General features: G+C 34.8%; 3 protein-coding genes across 3 annotated transcripts; 1 reads left to right on the top strand and 2 right to left on the bottom strand.

Moving 5' to 3' along the window:
* Positions 1-4,469: 4,469 nt before the first annotated feature.
* Positions 4,470-5,363, bottom strand: LOC139899968 (uncharacterized). Its single transcript, XM_071882792.1, has one exon. It carries the CDS (start codon positions 5,361-5,363, stop codon positions 4,470-4,472), a length of 894 nt encoding a protein of 297 aa, XP_071738893.1.
* A 1,804-nt stretch (positions 5,364-7,167) lies between these two features.
* Positions 7,168-8,887, bottom strand: LOC139899955 (uncharacterized). The gene is made up of 2 exons (XM_071882777.1): positions 8,735-8,887; positions 7,168-7,911 (listed from the first exon to the last, which is right to left on the bottom strand). The coding sequence occupies exons 1-2, from the start codon at positions 8,885-8,887 to the stop codon at positions 7,168-7,170; spliced, it is 897 nt and encodes a 298-aa protein (XP_071738878.1).
* LOC139870606 (wings apart-like protein 2) lies at positions 8,770-21,512 on the top strand. Its single transcript, XM_071858390.1, has 13 exons — positions 8,770-9,504; positions 9,623-9,722; positions 10,124-10,457; positions 10,550-10,662; positions 10,817-10,945; positions 11,033-11,132; positions 11,229-11,321; positions 12,319-12,875; positions 19,159-19,415; positions 20,464-20,611; positions 20,709-20,806; positions 20,901-20,982; positions 21,068-21,512. Exons 1-13 carry the CDS (start codon positions 8,960-8,962, stop codon positions 21,149-21,151), a joined length of 2,640 nt encoding a protein of 879 aa, XP_071714491.1. The 5' UTR covers positions 8,770-8,959; the 3' UTR covers positions 21,152-21,512.
* The last annotated feature ends 869 nt before the right edge of the window (positions 21,513-22,381 follow it).

Here is a 22,381-nt window from a genome sequence, read left to right as displayed (position 1 = left end):
GTGATAGGGTTAAAGTTAACAGAAACGTTGAAGAAGACGAGATCCGTCAGAGTTGGTGGAAACAGAATGTTGTTAACCTGATTAGATGAATAAGCCAGAACTCGAGCCAAAGTTTGTCAGTTTCTATGAAAAGGGAAAGAGAACCAAGAAGTATTCCAAGGGTAAAATTTTGAGCTGGGGTTACTTCAAGGAGATCAATTGTTTTGGAATCAAGAGGGAAGGAGGAGTTGATTATATGGCAAGACCGAGTCACTTCAAAACTCTAACTTACTTTGAGATCATGCAACTTGCGAAGCTGAAGATGTTGAACGCTGAAGATAGTGACCTTTCCAGGTTGATTAAGAGAAAACTCATATATGAGTACAAGACAGGGAAATGGGATATCTTTAAGTCAACAGCCGCCAGGTTTTCCATACACCCAACAAAGTTAAATTCAAAAGGTGGACCTGTTTGTGTTGTTAAGTTCCGTCCAGCCAAGTACATGAAACAATCTCCGTTGATGCCCTTACCCAAGGATATATGTAAAAACTTTAGATGGTGGTTCTATGACGAATTGTCGGAAGAAGCAGTGATCCTGACTGCAATTGAGAAAGAAGATGGAAGCATACAGTTTTACAATGTGGGGATTCTATATCCTATGTGGCTGAGAAACTTGTCGAGATTTGATGTGGAGACACTTCACCGCCATCACATTACGTTCAGAGATGATAAAAAGGAGGAAGCTATGAGATATCAACGTGTGATCGATGTCTACTATCCATACCTCAACAGAGAAAGTGATGCTCAAAGCTCAAACCAAGCTCAGGCCAACTGAATCTTGTCAGATACTGTATTGCTAGTTTGTATTTTGTTTTTGATGATGTATTTATGCAAGAGAGAGAATTTGGATATGTAATTGATGTTAACTGATGTTACTTTTGGACTTTTATGTATTTCACGAACGTTTACTTTATTGTAATCAATGTTCTAGGTCCTAAGGGGGAGTTGTTGATGCATTTTATGTAAGTCCCTAGACATCTAGCTTACGTTTGTGAACAATACTTCAGTTTATGGGCTACCATGATCGCTCGTTATTATCCTATCTGTGTTTATATGTGGTTACAGGTACTGCAGGAATGTGATAAGGATGTCTGACATAATTAGACTCTGTCAGACATAGAGTGAAGTCTCACTCGTACGGCTGACAAGCTCATATGCACGGTTGAGCTGAGCTGAGTCACAAATCTAATCTGAGTATACATACACGAGTGAGTGATCACCCGTACGGCTGAGGCAGCCCCCTCGTACGAGTGACGGCTGACTCGCACGGTTGACTCAACATCAGGGGTATATAAGTGTTATGTTCTTCATTTTAGGTTAAGCCTCTCATTACACACACATCACTCAGATCTGGTAGCCTTATCCGATTCTCTCTCAACCCAAATCACTCAAGAGGTGAATAATAGCTCTAGGTGTTAATCTAATCACACAATCCATTGTTGTGGTTTGACTAAATTAATCCCAAAAAGCACAATATTCACTAGAATGGTTTGATTCACTAATTCCGCCTTTGTGTGAATTAAACCTGTTGATTTCGAAGTTCCTAGTCATGTTTCATCACTTACTTAGCAGAGGTGCAGCTTACAACAACCGTTGTGCTTCAGCATGCATGTACGAAGTTTATATGTTTGGTGACTACACTAGCATGGTCTGGGACCGACAATGTACTAAGGGTCTAGTCAGATGTTTCACTATGAAAGAGTCCTTAGTCAGAATCCAATGCTTGATAGACTTACTATAACCGGTGTGCCTCAGTCGATCTTACGTTGTATTCGGTAGACTTCTCTTACCAAGGGGTGACACAGATAGTGTACTCTGAATCGGGGTTCGCGACTTCCCAATAGCAGAGCCAATAACTACGTTCTATTAGTTGGAACAGCGATTGAGTTTAAAGCATAATCGGAAAGCATTTCAACAACATACACAAACCATAACATTATTTCGGCATTATAACTGCTTACATCATAGCATACACTAAAGATAACTACTCGCTAATCACGGCAACAACATCACAGAACATAATGATAGAAGACATTATACAAAGATAAAGGATAGAAGTACCAGTAGATTAAACGAGTTCTTAATACAAAAGTGACAACTTCAAACTCCAGACCGCTCCTAATACAATCTTCGGCGTTCTTCTCCGGGTACTAGGTTTCTCGCACGGAGTCGAAGACCTTGAAAGTATGACTAATATTGTACAAGAGAAAGAAAGAAGTGAATTGAAGTGTGTATTGGAATGAATGACTAAGACCCTTTAAATAAGCATAAAATTTCCCTGCAAATGGCTGGCAGGCCGTTTGGCAGGCCGTTTACATGGGCCGTTTGCCAAGCCAAGCCGTTTACAAGGGTTGTTTATCCTGGGCATTTGGCAGGCCGTTTGTGAGCCAGGAAAGCTGTTTGGCAGGCCGTTTGGCTTGCCTGGTCAGCTGAAATTCCTGGATCGTAACTTGATTTCTTGTCTTTCACCGTTTTCGCTCTAGAATCTTCGTTTTAGCTCCGATTCTATTGATTCTTTTTGCACCGTCTTTGTAATTACTTGTTCTTCAATTCTAACTAACGAAGTGGGTATTTTGCCGATAAAGTTTGAATCTCTCTTGTTTTTGGGCCTTTATACCGGGGTGAAAACGTGACTTTTTAGCCGATATCACGAGGCAAGTCTACATTTCTTGGATACATTTCTTTTTATAATCATTTGAGGTAATCTCAGATTTTTCATAACCATTTGTTTGTATTTAACACACATGCTTATTGGCTAGTCATTTGTTTGTATTCAAAACACATGCTTAAGTGCTATTGGATAGTCAACATGTCATTAACAACATTATCCTAATTAATCACTAAGCATATTATAATTCATCTTTAAGCTTGCACATAGATTAATTAGATGTGTTTATGATATCTTACTAAGTGAAACATGTAAGTTCAACTAAGCTCATTACAAGCAAGACATCATATTAATCAAGACTAAACTATACTTAGATATGTTACATGTTTATTGTGATATTTCAATGTGTGTGTTAATAATCCTTTAAGCATACAAGACCATTTGATTATGAACCTTCAGTTGTTATCAACCAAGTTACACTAATGCATTGGAGTAAGCGAAACATTCATGTGTGATTTCCTAACTTATAGCATATAACAAGACAAAGATCATATTATTATTCATGCATATTCAATGAGTATAAGCAAGTTGGTAATTAGTACATAGTCAAGTAATACTCATGTAATGATAGCAAGAATTCACTAGTGATCATTCTAAGATCAGACACATAGTGATGACATAGCAATACACTAATGTCCAACACATTTCACTATAGCACATTGCAAACTTGCAATATAGCACAATGCAAGATTAATGTATAAGTATACATTAATGTCCAACACATGTACAAGAGAAGATCAACTCTTGGTTGGAATTTGGTGACCATCCTAAGTATGTCTAGATACATTTTAGGAACACATGTTGTTTTGTAACACTTATCTGTTATCCCTAATCAAGGCTAAAGTGTCATTAAGATGTCATTAGGTGTGATTAACCAAGATTAGCGTTCTAGTGACCAAAACTCTTTTTAATATGAAAAGGGCAACTATTCTAAGTATGTTGAAAAAGGTTTCGTGAATTATAGATGCCCCGAAATGGTCAAACATTATTTGATCAAAAAATTTGAACATAACAACTGCGGTCGAACCACGGCTGACCGTGGTGTCGACCATGTACCTGGTTTTTACTAAACCGTGGTAGAGGACACCCTACGGTCTGACCTGCGGTCGACCGTGGACCCAAACCGTGTACTGCCTGAGTTTTTGTATTATTTTTGTTTTCCTAATGTTTTCACTCTAAGCTTCATTTGGTTTGGTCATTTGCTAGAGTAAGTGTGGATTAGTGAACTTGTATATTTATGTCAAGATGTCTATTATCACTTTTGGTTATGTGTGTGTGTTAATATCAAAACACTTATTACCGTTAGTTAAGATTAATATTACCGTTAAGAATAAACCAACATTCTCCCCAACACATTCATATAATTTTTATCAAATATTATATCTTATATAACATAAATAAAGATATTTATGGTCAAAGTTGACAAATAAATACTTTAAAAATCAAATGCGAACACTTTTAGCGAGACAAACAGAGTATAATAAAGGGTCTTTTTAGATAATTTTAAATTTCATAACCTCCGTTTATTTTAATAAGCTACTACTTATAGTAACTTATATTTATAGAATTTTAATAAGTTTCTATAGGTTTTTTTTTTTCGAAAAGCAAATTATATTAATCACGAAGCCTATTAAGGGGAGGCAACCCATTACAAAATGACCCTAAAAAGATACATTACATTATATTACAATGATTCTCGACCTATGAATGAAAAAATAAGAAGCGCAGTAGTTGCGGAGGGGGCAACTCAAAATGCATTATGTTAGACAAAACAAGACCAAGGATCCGAAATCCACCGAAGCCAATCCATCTTCCGATTCTTAATGCGACAATAGATCCACTCAAAAGACTTAAGTTGAATTTCCATCAAGCCCTTTGGACCGTTCCATGACGAATTGGAGAAAACCTTTTGATTGCGATTATTCCATATAAGATAAGCACACGTCCACTCGATTACTTGCCAAATACTTGACCAAAATGGGGATAAGGAGCGGTTACATTCTCCACGAAAACCTTCATTTATACTTAAATTTGAAACCATGCCTAATCCCCACCACTTGTAAACCCGCTCCCAAATATCCAACGAATGACGACAAAAAAACATAGAATGATTAATAGTTTCAACATCATCATCACATAGAGGGCATCTAACGGAATCTAGGTCAATACCTCTCTTATCAAGTTCGGTACGTACCGGTATCCGCCTTTTTAACACTCTCCATATGAAAATTGAAACTTTGTTAGGTACCAAGCTATTCTTCAAGAATTCCATGTTCGATCCATTCCCAAGCAAGCTGTTATCAATAATGCTCGCCAATGTCTTTGAAGAAAATAACCCGTTTCCCGCAAGATTCCAAACCCAAGAATCCCTAGACTTGTCTTGTTTCACATAACCATTTATCATGCCCCGAAGAGTATTAAGGTCGCCAAGTGCTCGACCCGAAGGCATTCGCCTCCACTTCTCGTTAAAGAATACATCACGGTCGCTCCATGTTACACGTTGTTGCACTCGCACATTCGGTTCTTCATCTAGGTGAAATAAATGCTTGAATTTTTGCTTCAAAGGAACTTCACAAAGCCACGAATCATTCCAAAAATCTGTTTCGACGCCATCCCCGATTAGTCTTAGAAACGAAGCCGCAAAGTTGATATCCATCTTCTCTATCATAATACCTGCACGTACAATGTTTGACCAAACACTACTTACGCCTTGCGATCCGTTAAGAATCGAAGGAGGAAGTAGTCCGTTAGCGCCATAAATACTTTTTATAATGGAAACCCAAAGTGATTTTGGCTCGGTTTTTGCCCGCCAAAACCACTTTCCCAAAAGAGCGAGATTTCCCCCCGAAGAAACCCGATATTTAACCCCCCCACATCATAGGATAAGAGACAATCATCCCATTTGACCCACTAAAGTTTTGAGCACTCACCCGTCCCGCCCCAAAAGAAGTTTCTCCTCACACTCTCTAATTTTTTAACGACACTCAACAGGGCACGAAAAAGTGAAAAATAGTATAGCGGTAAACTACTAAGAACCGATTTGATAAGCGTAAGCCTTCCACCATAAGAAATCGATCTAGCTTTCCAATTGGCGAGTTTCGATTCAAACTTCTCAAACACGGGATTCCAACTTTGTTCAAGACTCATATTCTTACCAACTGGGAGGCCAAGATAAGTGAACGGAAGTTCACCCACTTTACATCCCATACGAGAAGATAACCTTTCCACATCATCACCACAAACACCAAGTCCGTAGAGCACACTTTTATGAATGTTAATCTTAAGTCCAGAAACATTTTCAAAACATTTGAGGACTTTCATGAGGTTACAAAAGTTTTGACTATTCCACTCTCCAATAAAGATCGTGTCATCCGCGAACTGGAGATGGGATAACTTAATCTTGTCTTTACCGATTTCCACACCATTGAAAAGGTTGACCACACAAGCCCTGTTAATAATAAAGTTTAAACCTTCTGCAGTGATAAGAAAAAGGAAAGGTGACAGAGGATCTCCTTGTCGAACGCCTCTCTCGATAGAGAATTCATTAGTCGGGGAACCATTGACAAGGACCGAAATCGAAGCCGACTTAAGACATGCTCGAATCCAATTTCTCCATCGAATCCCAAACCCCATTCTATTCATTATATCCAACAGGAAATCCCAACTCAAACTATCGAACGCCTTCTCGAAGTCAACCTTGAAGATGAGGCTCTTTCTTTTGTTTCTATTTAAGTAATCGATAGCTTCATTTACAATAAGAGAACCATCAAGTATATATCTTCCTTTAAGATACGCGCTTCGCTCGAAACCAATAACCGAAGGGAGCACTTTCCTTATACGATTAGAGAGGATCTTCGCAAGAATCATATAATAACAACCGATTAGACTAATGGGGCGATAATCGTTGAGTCCCAACGGATCATTATTCTTAGGAATCAAAGTAATGAACGACGCATTGCAACCTTTGGAAATATCACAGTTCTCCCAAAACCAATGTAGAGCGTTCATAAGGTCGTTCTTAACAAGATCCCAATACAAATGAAAAAATTTAAACTTGAAACCGTCGGGACCCGGAGCCTTCGAACAATTGCATTCTTTAACGGCGTCAAGCACTTCAATTTCAGTGAAGCATTCCTCGATAGCAGCAGCCTGAGAGATACTTATCCTAGACAAAAAAGGCTGTGTGGTGATGGTTGCCGATTCAGAACCTGCTGTAACAGCAGGTAAAGTACCAGGTGGTTCAACAGTGGCTGCCACCTGATGTGCAGGTTCAGCAGAAACAGAAAAGTCACGCGTACGTACAGCAGAAACAGGAACAGCATCGGCACCAGAGAAGTTTGTGGGATCACTGTCAGAAAACCGCATTTTATTTAGGTTTCTCTTCTTGAATTGTGTCTTAAAATGAATGTAGGCGGCCTGCTTGACCTCGATTGGATCCTCACACCAAGTCCCGTTGATATTCAATCCTCTAATGTTTCTCTTGGAATGTCTTCTCTTAAAAACCGAATAAAAAATCTCGTATTTTCGTCACCGTCATCTATCCATTTAAATCGTGACTTTTGTCTTGCCATATTAGCCCGAACCTTTTCTTTGTCATTCCATTGTTTCCTAACCTCCAACCATTTAAGTCTATCTTCTTCATCCAAAACCCGACTCTTCGCAATCAATTCCCAATCACACGCCTTTTTCTTTAGCTCCTCAATCTCTAAATCAAGATTACCAAAAGTTTTCCTACTCCACTCTTTCAATGCAAGCTTGACGTTTTTTAATTTGTTTCGAAAGACACAATCTAACCTTACCTCTTCCACATTCACATTCCACGCATCCTCTATAATTTTCTTAGAGCCTTCATCTTCTAACCATTCATCGAAGATTTTAGTATGTTTCGGACCGTAATCGATAGCTCTATTTCTCAACACAATTGGGCAATGATCCGATAATTTCCTTTCAAGTGCAAGAGCCGAAATATCTTCCCACATTAAGTGAAATTTCTCGGAGATGAGGAACCTATCTAATTTGCTAAACTTCAAACCATTATCGTAAATTCTCGTGAATTTCTTCCCTCCTAACGGAACATCAATAAGTTGAGTTTTGGCGATAAAATCATTGAACCAATTCGCTCTTCTTTCAATAAACTCGCAATTTTGTCTTTCATTTTTTTCCCGTACTTCATTAAAGTCACCGCAAACAATCCAAGCCGCATTCTATAGGTTAATATACCAAACTAAACTTCTAATCGTAACTAACGAAAAATATGCCTAAATACTCGTAAGTAATAGTAAAATTAACGTCGCCAAACACACACTAAGAACTATCTTTAAAATCTCCTTGATTTTATTTTATAATTCCCCGATTTCCTAAATTTATAAGAGGAAAAAATAAATAAAATGAAGAGGGAAAAAAATGAAAGAGAGACGATGTTCCAATTTAGTGAGAAAAATTAGAAGAAAATAAAGATATTATATATGCTTTTTCATAAAAAAAAAACTTGCGGATCATGTATTAAAGAAGATGTGGTCTAAAGGTCCATATAATGAATATTGAAGACTGTTTCTTTTTATGTTTGTAAAATAACTTAATTATGTTTGCAACAATTAAATACATATTTCTAAATCTGCGAGGTTGTAGACATAACAAGACATTATTTTATCTTATATCTTCAAAAAAGCAAATAGTTACAATAAAAATGTCTACAAAGCACACTGGGTAGGGTTCGAATTCTGGGAGAGGGGATTTTTTCAAGGAATATGTTCGGGTGATATCGTGAATGCCTTAAGTCTCTCGGTTTGATTCAAAATACACCGGTACTCAATGCGGTGATGGTATGTGAAGAGTTTCCTCCTAACATATGTGTGAGCGAAAAAATAAGAGTATTCGATATCGATATCGTCGTTAATAAAACGTCTACCATATCACATGTTAAGATCTTCACTCAATACATTCCGTTCCTTTTCTTTGAATGCAAAATAAGTAAAACGAACACGAATTCTTTGAATTTTTTGGATCCACTTTATTCAGTGCAAATACCTGACCTACCCGACCCGATCTGACCCGACTCTCAAAACACAATACCTTTGAAATTTCCCCAATTGGGAACTTTTCTTTCAGCTCAAACCCAAACGAGATCTTCAAAAAATCAAAAACCCAACTGAAAAGCCCCACATTTGTGAAAACCCACATCTCAATTTCTCTTAATTTCCACTTTAAGACCCCAAATTTCACATGAGAGTTTTCAATTGAAAGTAAATAAATATGATTGTTAGGACATACGGTCGCCGGAGTAACAGCATCAATAATAGCCGGAGTAGTAATAGTAACGGTTTAAATTTTGAAGGTAGCGACGATATTTTCAACGATTCTTTATCTCAAGAAGGTAGTCCTCAAGAAGATACCGGCGATATTTTCAATTTCGCGTTCGCATCTCAAGAATCATCAATCAAGAATCCGTATAATTTCGATTCTTTTGATTCTGACCCATATAGTTTCGATTCATCTGAAGATTCTCGTAAATTGTCCATTTTGCCACCAAGATCAAAGAAACCCAAGATTGAATTCAACGATAAAAAGGGCAAAAGAGTTAAGAACAAGAATAAAGAACCAGTGGAGATGTTAACCGAAACGACGACGTTAATGGAAACACAAGAATTTGGGGAAATGATGGAACATGTTGATGAAGTTGATTTTGCATTAGATGGGTTAAGAAAAGGGCAACCTGTTCGAATTCGACGCTCTAGTTTGCTCTCTTTGTTGACTGTTTCTGGGACTTTACAACAAAGAAGGCTGCTGAGAACTCATGGGTAATTTAGTAATTTGCATTTTCAGGAATTACCCATTTGATAAGTTTTGTAGATTATATGTTGTATATGTAACTAAGCCCAAATCTTGAGCAGTAATGTTCTGTAATCGTGTTTGCAGGATGGCGAAAACGGTTATAGATGCTTTGTTGGGGCTTAATCTTGATGACAATACTAGTAACCTAGCTGCTGCAGCTTTATTTTTTGTGTTGACGAGTGATGTAAGCATTTTTTTTATTGTGACTTGATGTTCGATTAGTTCAGATTAATAATAATATAATATAAGAATACATAAAATCTTGCTCTGGTTGAATGTATTTTAGGAGATAAAAACTAGCAAACATTAAGTGACTTATCTACAAAATGCATATACATAGTGTGAATTAGGCTTTTGTTTTTACTTAATGCAACACGGTTTCAATACTGAATTGTTTGAATGTTGTAATCTCTTTATTTTGCAAACATTTCAGGGCCAGATTTGGCTTCAATGACAGGCATCTATACATCTATTTATATGTATATATGTATATATGTGTGTATACACTCTATATATATTCAGTTATGGAGCGATACAATGACATGATATTAAGAGTTTGATAAGGGTATCTAAAATTTGTTTCAGGGCCAAGAGGATTACCTTTTGGATTCACCAAATGCCATCCGCTTCTTGTTAAAACTATTGAAACCAGTCACTACAAATGCGACTAAGAACAAAGTCTCAACCCTCGGTAGCAAACTTGTAGCCCTAAGCAAGGAAGCGACCGTTTATAATGATGGAAAGGTTGAAGATTCCACTTCTGCAATTTTGCAAAAAGTTGAGGAAGTCCTTGTGAGCTGTAAAGAATTAAAGTCAAGACGTAAAAATGATAGTGACCCAAAAAGGCCCGAATTGAGTCCAAAATGGGTTGCTTTATTAACAATGGAAAAAGCTTGTTTGTCGACCGTTTCTCTTGAAGGTACTTTCGTATTTTTTTCTATCTGGATCGGGTGTCCGTTGTGCTAGAACGATATTAATGAAAGATATGATGTTATTTGTGTATTATTTCAGAGACAACGGGGACTGTTCGAAAGATGGGCGGAAACTTCAAGGAAAAAGTTAGAGAGTTTGGAGGACTCGATGCTGTTATTGACATCATTAGAGAATGTCATAAAGTAATGGAGGTAATTGCTTTATTATCATGTAATTTAAGAACATATATTATTTGTGGAATTTGTATTTTTGAAAAGAGTTTTAAGTTGGAAAGTACCAATATACCCGTATTTGGTCGTATAACTAGAGATTAATATAATTGATGGTATGATAAATTATTTGCAGGGATGGCTTAATAGATATTCATCTTCAACCCCTGAGTCACTAGATATTGTTAGCCTGGAAAGTTTGATGCTTCTATTGAAGTGTTTAAAAATAATGGAAAATGCTACGTTTCTTAGTAATGATAACCAGGTAATATTCTTTTAATGGAGTCTAATTAATTATTATAAAATTATTAAGTTGTGATGTTTGACTTTATGTTGTTTGACTTTACTACAGAGTCATCTGCTTGGAACAGAAGATGAAGATGAGTTTGGGTATCACAATGTTTCCCAGTCTTTCACGAAACTTATTCTTGGTGTCATTAAAATCCTCTCAGGTATCTATTTTTTTATATATCAAATCTGGTTTTTATTATACTTTTGATACAAAAAAATTACTTATATTTCTTAATGTTGTCCCTCTTCATTTCTAGGTGTTTCTTTTATCAAAAGTTCCAGTTTCAATTCCGATATTAAGAATAACAATAGTCATTTGAATGGGACTGATCATACATCTGACGACAAAGGTACTCTTTCATTTCCGCTCTTATAATATTGCATTATAAACTTAACATTATGTCAAGCATCAAATCCCTTTCTAGTTTATTCTTGAAATGAGGGGTTGGAAAGGTTAAAAGTTCTAAACTTTTGTGACTGGATTATATAGTTAAACTTTTATAGCGGGTCAAAATGTCTTCAATCATGTTGTTCTCTGAATATGCACGTTACGAGTATATTAATAGATTAATATATTATGATAATAATGAGGTAATATTGCACCATATAAACTCCTCGACCTTTCCTGCCCAAATTCTTTTGAGTTATTTTTTTAGTCATCCTCATCTTACTACATTTTGTATTTATGCATATAGCCAAGTTGGCCAGTCTCTTTCAAACTTCTACCGAGTACAAATTAACAAAATCTTTTTTGTTTCAAGTAGTTATGCATAAAAAGTTCAAATTCTATTTGTTTAGTTTCTTTTTGTTGGTTGAAAAGTAGAGGTAGAAAATGTTTTTCTTGGAATTCTTGGCTTGATATCCCTTTGTAGCCCGTTGCTAGAAGGTCTTCCTTGATAAAAATTTGCTGCTGTAAATAAATAAATAAATAAAAAGAGAACTTATATTATGTCATCTTTTGTCCAAAGATTAAATATTGACCTTTAGATGAGTTTATAACTTTGAATTTCAACCATTGATTAGGATTATGATGTCACATTCGTCTCTCTTTTCAAATCAACCATTGATTGATTCTAATTTCAACAGTTGATTTGAATTTCAACAACTAATTTGAATTTAAACCATCAATTTAAATTTCAACCATTGATTTGCTAATTAGTAATTTCAAAAAAAAAAAAGTTACTTGTTCTTATTATTTTATCCATATTTATATTTGTTAATTATTGATTCGGCACACTCACGGGTTATAAACTAGTTATTATAATATAATAAATACGCTAACTATCCAACCCGTTCATCTTGACATCTGTATTGTCATGTTGTCTAACTAGTTCCTCTAATTAGCAGACGGCGGTAACGAGATCGTATATATCAGTTCCTCCACTGAGAATTGCAGTACAGATATAATCCCGTCCCAGAAAACGTCTCAAAAAAACCTACTTTTGTGTCATAATCAGCCAGGTTGTTCAAAAGCTGATCCGATATCCGGGTTCGGTAACCTGCTAAAGAATAAATCAAAAGCAAAATCTTCAAGCTCTAGATCAAAAAGTGGCACTACTTCACTGATAAATTTAGGTAAAAAATCTGAAACTAGTCAACGGTCAAAGTCAAGCACGTTTGACTTTGACGATAGTGAGGACCCTTTTGCATTTGATGAAGAAGAAGAAGAACCGTCCAAGTGGGACACATTCTCGGGGAAGAAAAATGCATCTCAAAGTCAAAAAAGTAGTTCAGTAATTGAATTAGATGAAGAAGATGAACCGTCTAAATGGGACTTAATGGTGGTAAGCCAACAAGAATCTAGCAATGTCGAACGTCACGATTCTCCTCAAGGTTCTTGCTCGCGTGTCGATGATGATGCAAAATTTAATCTTTTGGCTGATTGTCTTCTTGCTGCTGTGAAGGTAAAATTTTGTCATTTTTTTTCTCTTAATTTTGGTTTCATTACTTTTATTATCATTCACATTTATTTTGTGTATAGCTTGAATACATCTTGATGTTATAATTCAGTAGGCTTATAACTACCTTTAGTGGTTTGATTCTTGATGTTATAATTCAGTAGGCTTATAACTACCTTTAGTGGTTTGATTCTTGATGTTATAATTCAGTAGGCTTATAACTACCTTTAGTGATTTGATTCTTGATTTAGAATACTAATAATGAAGTGTAAGAACAAAGATGATAATGGAGAGAAAGAAAGAAACACTTTGTAAGTGTGAGAAATGGTGCAAGTTTAATGCTTGCATTCATGAGTATTTATAGCCTAAAATCTCAATATAAAAATACATACTTTGTGTACCAAAATTGACTATATGTATACACCAAAATTGACTATCCATATCTATATTATTATTATTATTATAACACTCCCCCTTGGATAGCAATTTTATTTTGTTGAAGATCAACTATAAATTACTGCCTCGTTAAAAACCTTGCTAAAGAAAACCCAGTGGGAAAAAACTTTAGCTAAGGGAAAAAGAGTGCAGCATGGAGTTGACTCCCCCTCAAGTAGACATCGCTTCAGCTGTTACATCTTTTGAACATGTCTCATGCCAATGTTATGAACGTGTGTTCTGAAAATAGCAGTTGGAAGTGCTTTCGTGAAAAGATCAGCAGAGTTTTTGCTAGATTGCACATATCTCATTTCAATCTGGTTGTCCTTAATGAGATTTTGAGTGTATGAGAAGAATCTAGGTGGTATGTGTTTTGTTCGGTCACTTTTGATATACCCTTCTTTCATCTGTGCTATGCAAGCTGCATTATCTTCATAGATAGTTGTTGGACTTTTATCGCGTTCTAGTCCACAAGAATCAGTAATGAGTTGTGTCATTGATCTCAACCAAAAACATTCTCGAGTAGCTTCATGTAATGCAATCACTTCGGCATGATTTGACGATGTAGCAACAAGTGTTTGTTTTTGAGAACGCCATGATATTGCAGTACCTCCATTTAGGAATACATATCCAGTTTGAGATTTAGCTTTATGTGGATCAGATAAATAACCTGCATCTGCATAACCAACCAAATCTTGTTTTGATTCGTTAGAATAAAATAATCCTAAATCAGTAGTTCCTCGAAGGTATCGAAATATGTGTTTGATCCCATTCCAGTGTCTTTTGGTAGGAGCAGAGCTGAACCTTGCCAACAAATTAACTGCAAAAGAAATGTCAGGTCTTGTACAATTTGTAAGATACATAAGAGCTCCAATTGCACTAAGATATGGTACTTCTGGTCCAAGAATGTCTTCTTGATCTTCACATGGACGAAATGGATCAGCTTCAACATTGAGTGATCTAACAACCATAGGAGTACTTAATGGTTTTGCCTTGTCCATATTGAAACGTTTCAAAATCTTTTCAGTATATGTTGTTTGATGTACAAGTAAACCATTAGGCATATGCTCAATTTGTAAACCAAGGCAATACTTGGTTTTTTCGAGATCTTTCATTTCAAATTCTTTCTTTAGAAGTTGAATGGCTTCATGGATCTCTTTATTTGTACCTATGATGTTAAGATCATCAACATAAACAGCTATGATCACATATCCGGATGTTGTTTTCTTAATGAAAACACAAGGGCAAGTAAGATTATTTGTATACCCTTTGCTTATCAAGTAATCACTTAATCGGTTATACCACATACGTCCCGATTGTTTTAACCCATATAAAGATCTTTGTAATTTAATCGAATACATTTCTTTGGGTTTTGCATTTGATGCTTCTGGTACCTTAAATCCTTCAGGTATCTTCATATATATATCACTATCAAGTGATCCATATAGATAAGCAGTCACAACATCCATGAGATGCATTTCTAAATTTTTAGAAACTGCCAGACTGATTAAGTACCTAAAAGTAATTGCATCCATAACAGGAGAATAAGTTTCTTCATAATCAATTCCCGGTCTTTGAGAAAAACCTTGAGCTACAAGTCTAGCTTTATACCTTGTAACTTCATTTTTCTCATTTCTTTTTCGGACAAAAATCCATCTGTATCCTACAGGTTTCACATCTTTAGGAGTGAGAATGATGGATCCGAAAACTTTTCTTTTATTGAGTGATTCTAATTCAGCTCGTATTGCTTCTTTCCATTGAGCCCAATCATGTCTATTTTGACATTCAACCATAGATGTTGGTTCTGGATCATCATCATTATTCATGATGTCATATGCAACATTAAATGAAAATTTCTCATCAAGATTTTTCATTTCATTTCGGTTCCATAATATTTTTGAATATGCATAATTGATTGCAATTTCTGTATTGACATCATCAATCTCCTCTGCAGTAGGAGTACTGATTTGTGGTTCTTCTTGAACACTTTCTTTTACTTCATTATCAGCTGATTTTCTTTTTCGAGGATTTTTATCCTTTGAACCGATTGGTCTTCCACGTTTCTGACGTGGCAAAGATTCATGAGTGACGTTATTGCCAGCTTTTGGAATTTCAATTCGAGCTGGAGTATTTACTGCTGGTATATATGATTTTGTCACCGTTTTTGTATCTGTAAATGCATCAGGCAATTGATTTGCAAGTTCTTGTATATGCATTATCTTTTGAACTTCTGTTTCGCATTCTTTTGTGCGAGGATCAAGATACTTTAATTGAGGTTCACACCATGAAACATCATTTTCTTTATTTTTCATTTCTCCCCCTAATCTAGGGAACAATGTTTCATTAAAATGACAATCAGCAAAACGTGCTGTAAAAACGTCACCTGTCATAGGTTCAATATACCTTAATATTGAAGATGTTTCATATCCAATATATATTCCCAACCTCCTTTGAGGACCCATTTTTGTACGTTGTGGTGTCGCAATTGGAACATACACTGCACAACCAAATGTTCTAAGATGGGAAATATTTGGCTCTTGACCAAAAGCAAGTTGTAGGGGGGAATATTTATGACTTGCACTTGGTCTGATGCGAATCAATGCAGCAGCATGTAAAATTGCATGACCCCATATAGATACAGGGAGTTTTGTTCTCATTATCAATGGTCTAGCGATTAACTGTAAACGTTTAATCAATGACTCGGCTAAACCATTTTGTGTATGCACATGAGCAACAGAATGTTCAACAACAATTCCTATAGACATGCAATAGTCATTAAATGCTTGAGATGTAAATTCACCAGCATTATCAAGTCTCACCCTTTTAATGGTGTAATCAGGAAAATGAGCTCTCAATTTAATAATTTGGGCAAGAAATTTTGCAAATGCCACATTACGGCTTGATAACAGACAAACATGAGACCATCTGCTAGATGCGTCTATTAGAACCATGAAATATCTAAATGGTCCACATGGTGGATGAATTGGTCCACATATATCACCTTGAATTCTTTCAAGAAACATTGGTGATTCTTTCTCAACCTTAAGTGGTGAGGGTCTAGTTATCAATTTTCCAAGAGAGCAAGATGTACATGGAACCATTGTATCATGATGGATTTTTCTATCCTTTAGTGGATGTCCATGAGTACATTCAATAATCCTTTTCATCATTGTTGATCCTGGATGGCCTAATCTGTTATGCCATAAACTGAATACACCAGGATCAATATATTTTTCGTTAACTACCATATGTATTTCTGGTACATTTATATGTGTATAATGTAATCCAGAACTAAGTCTTGGCAGTTTTTCAACCACATGACTCTTGTCAGTGATACTTAAATATTTCTCATTTTCTGTTGTCACTGACTGATAATCATACCCGTTAAGGTATATGTCGGAGAAACTCAATAAATTTCTGCTTGACTTGGGAGAAAATAAGGCATCATTTATTAAAAATTTTGTACCATTTGGTATTATGAAATTTGCCTTTCCTATCCCTTTTATCAAGTTAGCAGGTCCTGATATTGTATGTATAGTTCCTTCCGTTGGTTTTAGATTAATAAAATATTTCTCGGATTTAAGTATAGTGTGTGTAGTTCCACTGTCTGCTATACAGAGATCTCCACCACTTGATTGATGTTGTATTCCAGCAAAATTCATATTGAACTTCATATATAAGAAATAAATAGTGAGTACATTAATATTACACAATATTTTAAACGCAAATAGATAGTACTGAAACATTTAGCAAACATAATAACAAAGACAGACGATATTAAATCGTTTATTTTTCGAAAGACACACAACTTAAACATTCAAGAAATCTTCATATAAATCAGATGGTTTCTCAGTGACTGTTGGATCGACGTTATCCACAAAGTTTACTTCCTTTTCTTTATCTTTCAGCGAATCCTGATACATCTTAACAAGATGTTTAGATGTTCGGCAAGTATTAGCCCAGTGGCCCATTCTACCACATCTGTAGCAAGATTCTTCAGAATTTTTAGAAGAATTTTCTTCAACATCTTGTTTAGTGGGCTTGTTTTGTGGTTGATATTTATATTTTCGTGGATTATTATTTCTTTGACCACCACGACCACGACCACGACCACGTCCTCGCCCATTACCATTACCATAAGGATGGTTTCTACTATAGTTATGGCTTTTGGCATGATGATGGTGATGGTTATTATAACCACGACCTTGCCCGCGTCCTTGTCCCTGTTTATAATTATTTGCAGTATTTGCTTCAGGGATTGCAAGTGTACCAGTAGGACGGGATTGCTGATTTTTCATTAATAGCTCATCATTTTGCTCTGCAACTAAGAGATATGAATTAAGTTCAGGATATGTTTTGAACTTTAGCATTCTCAAATTTCTTTGCACTGTGATGTTTGCAGCATTCATTGTGGAGAAAGTTTTCTCCATCATGTCTGCATCACTAATTTCATGTCCACAGAATTTAAGTTGTGAACATGTATTATACAGAGCTGAGCTGTATTCATTTACTTTCTTAAAGTCTTGGAACCTTAATGTTCTCCATTGTTCCATTGCAGCTGGAAGTAAAATTTCTCTTTGATTATTGAATCTGCTTTTGAGACCTTCCCATAAAACATGGGGATCTTCTACAGTCACATAATTATTTTGTAAGCATTCATCAATATGTTGATGAATAAAGCAACATGCCGTAGCTTGTTCTTTTTCAGAACAAGTGTTGTTTTCATTTATGGTTTCAAGAATGCCCATTGATTTAAGATGCATTTTTACTTTTATAACCCATGGCATGTAGTTGTTTCCAGTTGATTCTAAAGGAGTAAATTTAAGCTTTTCCAGATTCGACATTTTCTATTATCAAAAATTAAAACAAACATCATGATAAATTAGAGTCAATTTATATTCATAAGTATATAAACATTAAACATAAATTTAATATAACATAAATGATAAGTAGGTGACAGTGTCGACCATGTGTAAGCAATCATAAATAAATGTTATATAACAAAAATATAAATATTAGTAAACATAAATGAAAATTTGGCGACAGTGTCGACCATATATTTTTTCAGGTGGTATAACCGACCTATATCATTCTGGTGGTATAACCGACCATATATCATTTTGGTGGTATAACCGACCATATATCATTTTGGTGGCAGAGCCAACCATATTTAGTATTAAGATTATCGTGCTGATAACGTGTTATAATTCAGTAGGCTTATAACTACCTTTAGTGGTTTGATTCTTGATGTTATAATTCAGTAGGCTTATAACTACCTTTAGTGGTTTGATTCTTGATGTTATAATTCAGTAGGCTTATAACTACCTTTAGTGATTTGATTCTTGATTTAGAATACTAATAATGAAGTGTAAGAACAAAGATGATAATGGAGAGAAAGAAAGAAACACTTTGTAAGTGTGAGAAATGGTGCAAGTTTAATGCTTGCATTCATGAGTATTTATAGCCTAAAATCTCAATATAAAAATACATACTTTGTGTACCAAAATTGACTATATGTATACACCAAAATTGACTATCCATATCTATATTATTATTATTATTATAACACTTGAAACATAAAAAGCAACTAGCTTTAACACATGCTGACATTAAGAGAATTGGACTAAATAAGCCAACATTATTTTCTTGTAACTGTATGTCTGGTTTGTGTCTAGTTATAGACTTGTAGATATTGTAATAGTGGGCGTATTTTTTTCAGTAAAAAGTTCATTTGCATAAATAAAAAGCTACTTTAGTAGTAAAAATGCTAAAAGGCTTGGTGACGTGCTTTGAAGAATGTCAAAGTCAAAGTCAAAGTTGAAGATTGCAATAATAAGTCTAGTCTTATTTGTAGGTTTTGATGAACTTATCGAATGACAACTCGGAGGGGTGTTGCCAAATTGCTGCATGTGGAGGATTGGAGACGCTGTGCGGTTTAATAGCGGCCCATTATCCATCTTTCGCTTCGTATTTGCCTACTTTCAGTCAAATAGATGAACTGGGTGGCGTTGTTGAGGTTGATAATAAGCGACTTAATGATCAGGAGTTGGATTTTCTCGTTGCTATCCTTGGATTACTCGTCAATTTGGTCGAGAAGGATAGTCGTAACAGGTAATTGTATTTGTATTTCTTTATATAACAATAACAGTAACATAACAATTTGAATTAGAAGAGAATAATAAAATAGATTTAGGTCCAAGATTCAATAAATAAAAGGGTTATCTAATTTTAAGCTGGATTATTATCTTTTCGACAAGCAATATATGGTTAATTAGTGAAATAAATTCAAAAATTCTTATTTCACTAATCAACCATATTTTGTTTTGTTTCTCAAAATCAGTTTAACTAGTTTAGTTCCCTTGTTATACATGTTGGTTTCATTAAAAAGTTCCATATCATGTATAGTTTTACATTGCTAAATGTTAATCGTAAATCGTACATCTCGTTATTTCTCGGCGTACATCTCGTTATTTCTCGGCGAGATGTCAATTGGTACAGTACAGTGTTGTAAATCGTAAATCTCGTTATTTCTCGGCGAGATCTCTTTTTTGGAACGCAGCCGAGACGAGATGTCCATCTCGCGAGATTTCACAGTCGACGGGGTCAAGCTTGGTCAAAGCCACCATTTTTCGGATTTTCTCGCTCATTTCTCGGATTTTCTTGTAAAATCTCGTAAAAATGTGTATATATATATGTATACATATACATATATATATGTATACATATACGTATATATATGTATGTATGTACATATATATATATATATATATACATATATATATATATATATATACATATATATATATATATATATATATATATATATATATATATATATATATATTAAAAGAACTAACAAGTCGACGTCCGTGATCTCTCCGAGATACCGAGGTCTCCCAAAAAATGTCCAAATGAGATCTCCTCCCGGAGATCCGAGTTTCTCCAACCTTGCTACAGTATATTTCATACTATAAGGGCATCAAAAGTAATAAATTACATTTTACAATATTATAATATTACTAAAAGTTAAATTTGTTAATTGGGTTCAGTTAACCAATAAGATTATGAAACATTGTTATTGTTATTATTTTTAATAAGATAAGATGATGTTATATTTATTTTGCTTTATTAACAGTAAAAAGGTTAAATTTTTGTGCAGATCACGACTTGCTGCATCCAGTATATCGATACCTAGGTTAGGTGGTGTAGATTATGAGATTACGGATGTAATTCCTCTCCTCTGTTCAATTTTTTTGGCAAATCAAGGGGCTGGTGAGGCAGCAGAAGAAGGACGACAATCGGCTTTGGTGAGTAGTGGCACTTATATCTCTTTCGTGCATAACTGGACCTTTGATAGAAATTATTGACTTTAGTCAACATCATGATGATATGTTATCTGTGCAGAATGATGAGGATCCTGTTTTGGAGGGAGAGAAAGAAGCAGAGAAAACAATCGTTGAAGCGTACTCGGCCCTTCTTCTAGCGTTTTTATCTACAGAAAGGTAGTTTACATTTTTTTTTTATATTATAGTTTGACAATATCCCGTTGACCTTTTATCTTCTGATAACACACACATTGTTTGGTATGTATGACAGTAAGAGCATACGTAACGCCGTTGCTGAATGTCTTCCGAAGCGCAAGTTGGCCGTTCTAGTGCCTGTTTTGGAGAGATTTGTGGTATGCCTTTTTTACCCTTTTCAACTCTTAATGTAAAATAAAATTCTGAAAACATGAGTAAAGTGTTGGTGCTGCTTTCTGTTAGGAATTTCACATGTCGTTGAACATGATATCAGAGGAGACTCATTCAATGGTGCTTGAGGTAATTGAATCATGTAGGATGCAATGAAAAGTCTGAATGAATAAATGGACGGACATGTTGTACAGCTTCAACCTTACTCTTCAAGGCGTATCAAATAGTATCATGTTATAATAGTCTTATTGATCACATATTACATAACATAATATTTTTCTTTTTTTGTTACATTTTATTTCATATTTCTAGCATAGTATTCATTCTAAGTAAGTTTGTGTTTTCATCATCTTGGTCATGTTTTGATCCTTGTATGCATGGCATGGATATGCTTGTACGGGTTGACTAATCGACATTAACAATTGTCTTCTTTGTACCATTTCGTGTATTGTAGACTGTAGTTCTTTACCTCACCTATGTAAGGTTCTTTGTTTCATGTAATTCAATCTCCTTTAAGAACTCCTTAAAATATAAAACTCTACTCTATACAAATGTATCAGGGAGTGTTTCTGAATAACTATTGAAGTGGTTGTATATCGTATCGCTTATGTTTATATCAAATTAACAAATTAAAAGGCTATATTGTTAATTGCTTAAAACGCTTTACTATAAAAGAAAGACGAGCTTAAGAAAAAAGTATGTAAATACCTGTTTTTTTCTTCTTTTTCTTGAGTAAATAAAGCGTTTTATAATAAGCAACCCTGAACAAAGCATTATGAGAACAGGAAATAACATGATGATTGATGAATATGAATTGATCCAAGTGTGTTTTGTGGTAGAGATGACAATTTCAAATAATTTCCTATGTACAAGTCATAATAAATACTCCTTCCTCTTTACTGTCTCGAAATAAATATCTTGTTACTATCATACAATTTTAGGTAAAGTAAAAAGATTCCTCATTTTGAAAATTAATGGTGTATCCTATCGAATACACGCATAATGTGTTGACCCGGAAATTTCCGACCAAATTTAAACTTAATCTTTATATATTTCTGACACGATAAGCAAAGTCTGTTAGACCGATTCTCAAAATTTTTTGAACTGTTTCATATATTCAATTGGCCTTCGACCATTACCGACGATTCACGAACAATTGTTGTAAGCTAATATTTTATATATATATATATATATATATATATATATATATATATATATATATATATATATATATATATATATATATATGTAAATATAAATAATAGTATGAATAATCAACTGAGATAATAAACTACAAATAAATCATTAGAATTAGCTATGTAAAATTAATATACAAAATAAATAAGTGTAATTAAAATGAATGTATATATATAAATACATATATAT

The sequence above is a fragment of the Rutidosis leptorrhynchoides genome, chromosome 1 (assembly GCF_046630445.1).
Source record: "Rutidosis leptorrhynchoides isolate AG116_Rl617_1_P2 chromosome 1, CSIRO_AGI_Rlap_v1, whole genome shotgun sequence".
In the NCBI taxonomy this organism is placed as follows: domain Eukaryota; kingdom Viridiplantae; phylum Streptophyta; class Magnoliopsida; order Asterales; family Asteraceae; genus Rutidosis; species Rutidosis leptorrhynchoides.
The sequence above is the reverse complement of the archived record's forward strand: the minus strand, read 5'-3'. Positions and strand labels throughout refer to the sequence as shown.

What these genes read in the sequence shown, in the direction of transcription:
- LOC139899968 (XM_071882792.1), bottom strand. Translation starts at nt 5,363, where the DNA reads ATGGATATCAACTTTGCGGCTTCGTTTCTAAGACTAATCGGGGATGGC.
- LOC139899955 (XM_071882777.1), bottom strand. Translation starts at nt 8,887, where the DNA reads ATGTGGGTTTTCACAAATGTGGGGCTTTTCAGTTGGGTTTTTGATTTT. An exon ending in GATCGGGTCGGGTAGGTCAG is followed by an intron (nt 7,912 to 8,734) that starts GTATTTGCACTG and finishes ATTAACCTATAG; the next exon opens with AATGCGGCTTGGATTGTTTG.
- LOC139870606 (XM_071858390.1), top strand. Translation starts at nt 8,960, where the DNA reads ATGATTGTTAGGACATACGGTCGCCGGAGTAACAGCATCAATAATAGC. An exon ending in GTCGACCGTTTCTCTTGAAG is followed by an intron (nt 10,458 to 10,549) that starts GTACTTTCGTAT and finishes GTATTATTTCAG; the next exon opens with AGACAACGGGGACTGTTCGA. An exon ending in AATGTCATAAAGTAATGGAG is followed by an intron (nt 10,663 to 10,816) that starts GTAATTGCTTTA and finishes AATTATTTGCAG; the next exon opens with GGATGGCTTAATAGATATTC.